Raw genomic sequence first — 2,924 nt, 5'->3', positions numbered from 1 at the left:
GCAAAAACGGGAGCGGCCGCGCCGAAAATGGACGCGATCGATGTAAACCGGCGCGGAGGGACCCGGGCTGGCCTCGGCCGCAGGGCAGCCCTGCGCGGCGCCGGGCCGGCCGCTCTCAGTCTGTCCGTCGTTCCGTCCGTCAGTCCGCCAGTCCGCGGCGATGCCGATGCCGCTGCGCCGCGTACCGGGGAAGCGCGAGGCCGCGGGCCCTGCTCCGGCCCGGCCCCGCGGGCGGCCCCCGCCGCGCGCAGGCAGGCAGAGCGGGCGGAGGAGGGAGCGCGCCCGCCCCGCGCCGGGCCCCCGCGGTGCGCGCGCACAGGCGCGCGCGGCAGCCCGCACAACTGCCGCCGCCAGAGCGGGGGCGGGCAGCCAACGCCCCCCCGGCGCGGGCCGCTCCCCTCCCCCGCACCCCCGTGTCTTTTTTTTTTTTCCCTGTCCCTTCCTCCCGAAAGTTTTTCTGGGCCTGCCCGCCCGGGTGATTCAGCCGCGGTGTCAATCACCCCGCCCTCCTCCTCCTCCTCCCCTTCCTCCCGCCGCCGGCTCCTCCTCCCGGGGTAAGTCCGAAACTTTATAAGTTGAGCTTTTTCCCCGAGCCCGCTGGAAGCGGCGAGCGGGCGGGCGGGTTGGTGGCAGCGGCGGCGGCGGCACCACCACCGGCGGGGAGGCTGCTGAGCCGGGGCGCTGGAGGCTGTGCCTGACCCACGCCGTGACTCCTCGTGTCTGTGTGCCGCTGCCCCACCCGCTTCCCCCCGCGCTCGCCGAAGATGTCCACAGCCCTGGTATCGCCCACCATCTTCGACCTGAGCGAAGTTTTATGCAAGGTAAGGGCGCCGTCGGGGGTTGCGCCGCCGGCGTCGGGGCTCTTGCACCTCCTTGGGGTTCGCGGTTTGGGTTTTGGTGGGTGCTGGGGTTGGTTGGGGTTTTTTTTGCTCTTTTCTCCCCGTTTTCTGGTCGGGAGCGAGTTTGGCGCTGAGGCCGGAGAGCGCAGGGTGGGGGCCGTCCCCGGGCGCGGGGGCCGCCGCCGCCCGCGCTCTTCCCGCCGCGGCCGCCTCGGAAGGGGCGAGGGCGGGGGCGCTCCCGGCGGGCTGGGCCGCCGCGCCGGGCGGGGGGGCCGCGTCCTTCCCCCGCCCCCGGGCCCGCCGCGCCGCAACACGCCCGGGCGCGGCGCGGCGGGCGGCGGTGCTGCCGCGGGGCCGGGCGGGCTTTTTCCCCGCGGGGTTCGGCCGTCCCTCGCCTGGCCCCGCTGGAGGGGGGAGTGGAGCGGCGGGGGCCGGGCGGGAGCCGCCGCCGCGCTGCGGGGAGGCGAGGGAGGGCGCGCCGCTCTTCGCGCTCGCCACCGTCTCCTGGGGGGCTTCCCTAGGAGAGAACTCCGGTCTCGGAGTCGCTTCGGATGAGGGACCGGCGGCCCCCCCGCGGCTGGCGTTCGGTTCGCTTCGCTGCCGCCCTGCGCGGGGACTGCGCCGGGGGATGGCCGCCCGGGATCCCCGGGTAGAGTGGCGGAAGGGGCTGAAGCAGATGTGGCGACCGCGCGGGGGGCCGCTGCACCCCGGGCCGCCCTGCTTGGCTGCCCGGCGGCGGGAGCCGGGAGCCGTCGGGGCGCCGCGCTGCGCCGCGGGAGGCTCCCAGGGCTGCGTGGGGACGCCGGAGGAGGCGGTGGCAGTGACCGGCCCTTGCTTTCTCCCTGCAGAGCAACAAGATGTTGAATTACAGCCCCTCGGGTGTCAGTGGGTGCCTGCTGGACAGGAAGGCGGTGGGCACCCCGGCCGGCGGGGGTTTCCCTAGGAGGCACTCTGTCACCCTGCCCAACTCCAAGTTTCACCAGAACCAGCTCCTCAGCAGCCTGAAAGGGGAGCCGGCTCCCATGCTGGGACCCCGGGAAAGCCGCTTCCGGGACCGCTCCTTCTCCGAGGGTGGCGAGCGCCTGCTGCAGCAGAAACAGCCCGGGGGACAGGTCAACTCCAGCCGCTACAAGACGGAGTTGTGCCGCCCCTTCGAGGAGAACGGCGCCTGCAAGTACGGCGACAAGTGCCAGTTCGCCCACGGCATCCACGAGCTGCGGAGCCTCACTCGCCACCCCAAGTACAAGACCGAGCTCTGCCGCACTTTCCACACCATCGGCTTCTGCCCTTATGGGCCGCGCTGCCACTTCATCCACAACGCGGAGGAGCGCCGCGCCGTGGCGGGGGGCCGGGAGCCTGCCGTCACCGACCGACCCCGCCTGCAGCACAGCTTCAGCTTCGCCGGCTTCCCCAGCACTGCTGCCAGCGGGCTGCTGGACAGCCCCACTTCCATCACCCCGCCGCCCATGCTGAGTGCTGATGACCTGCTGGGCTCCCCCACCCTGCCTGACTGCGCCAGCAACCCCTTCACCTTCTCCAGCCAGGAGCTGGTCAGTCTCTTCGCCCCCAGCATGGGGGTGCAGGTGCCCAGCGGGAGCTCCCCCACCACCTTCTTGTTCAGGCCCATGTCCGAGTCCCCCAACATGTTTGACTCGCCGCCCAGTCCTCAGGACTCCCTCTCTGACCAGGAGGGCTATCTGAGCAGCTCCAGCAGCAGCCACAGCGGCTCAGATTCCCCTATCATGGACACCTCAAGACGTCTTCCCATCTTCAGCAGACTCTCCATCTCTGACGACTAATCTGGGGTTTCCTTTTGCTCCCCCCACCTCTATGATGATGTTAAGCTGAACTCCCCCCACCCTGTCCCCAGTAGTCCAAGCTGGATGTTAACGTGTCCACCTGCCTGCTGTAGATCCCACTGGCTTAAACCTTAAGTGCCAAATTACGATGAAAAGCAATAACGTTTACAAAATTAGTGCCTTTAACACTTTCACTGTGACTGTATTACCTCTCCAGCTGCAGAGGGCACCAGCAGCTCTGTGCACTTCCAGATGTGCAGGAAATGTCCGGACCCAGCTCCCTCCA

General features: G+C 70.0%; 1 protein-coding gene across 1 annotated transcript; it reads left to right on the top strand.

The window, feature by feature from the left end:
- Nucleotides 1–764: 764 nt before the first annotated feature.
- Nucleotides 765–2,638, top strand: ZFP36L1 (ZFP36 ring finger protein like 1; the record flags this gene model as incomplete). The annotated part of the gene is made up of 2 exons (XM_082000043.1): nucleotides 765–821; nucleotides 1,688–2,638. The coding sequence occupies 2 exons, from the start codon at nucleotides 765–767 to the stop codon at nucleotides 2,636–2,638; spliced, it is 1,008 nt and encodes a 335-aa protein (XP_081856169.1).
- Nucleotides 2,639–2,924: the final 286 nt, after the last annotated feature.

Source organism: Phaethon aethereus (assembly GCF_964289735.1).
Source record: "Phaethon aethereus genome assembly, chromosome: 5".
Taxonomy (NCBI): domain Eukaryota; kingdom Metazoa; phylum Chordata; class Aves; order Phaethontiformes; family Phaethontidae; genus Phaethon; species Phaethon aethereus.
This window is presented reverse-complemented; position numbering and strand designations above follow the sequence as displayed.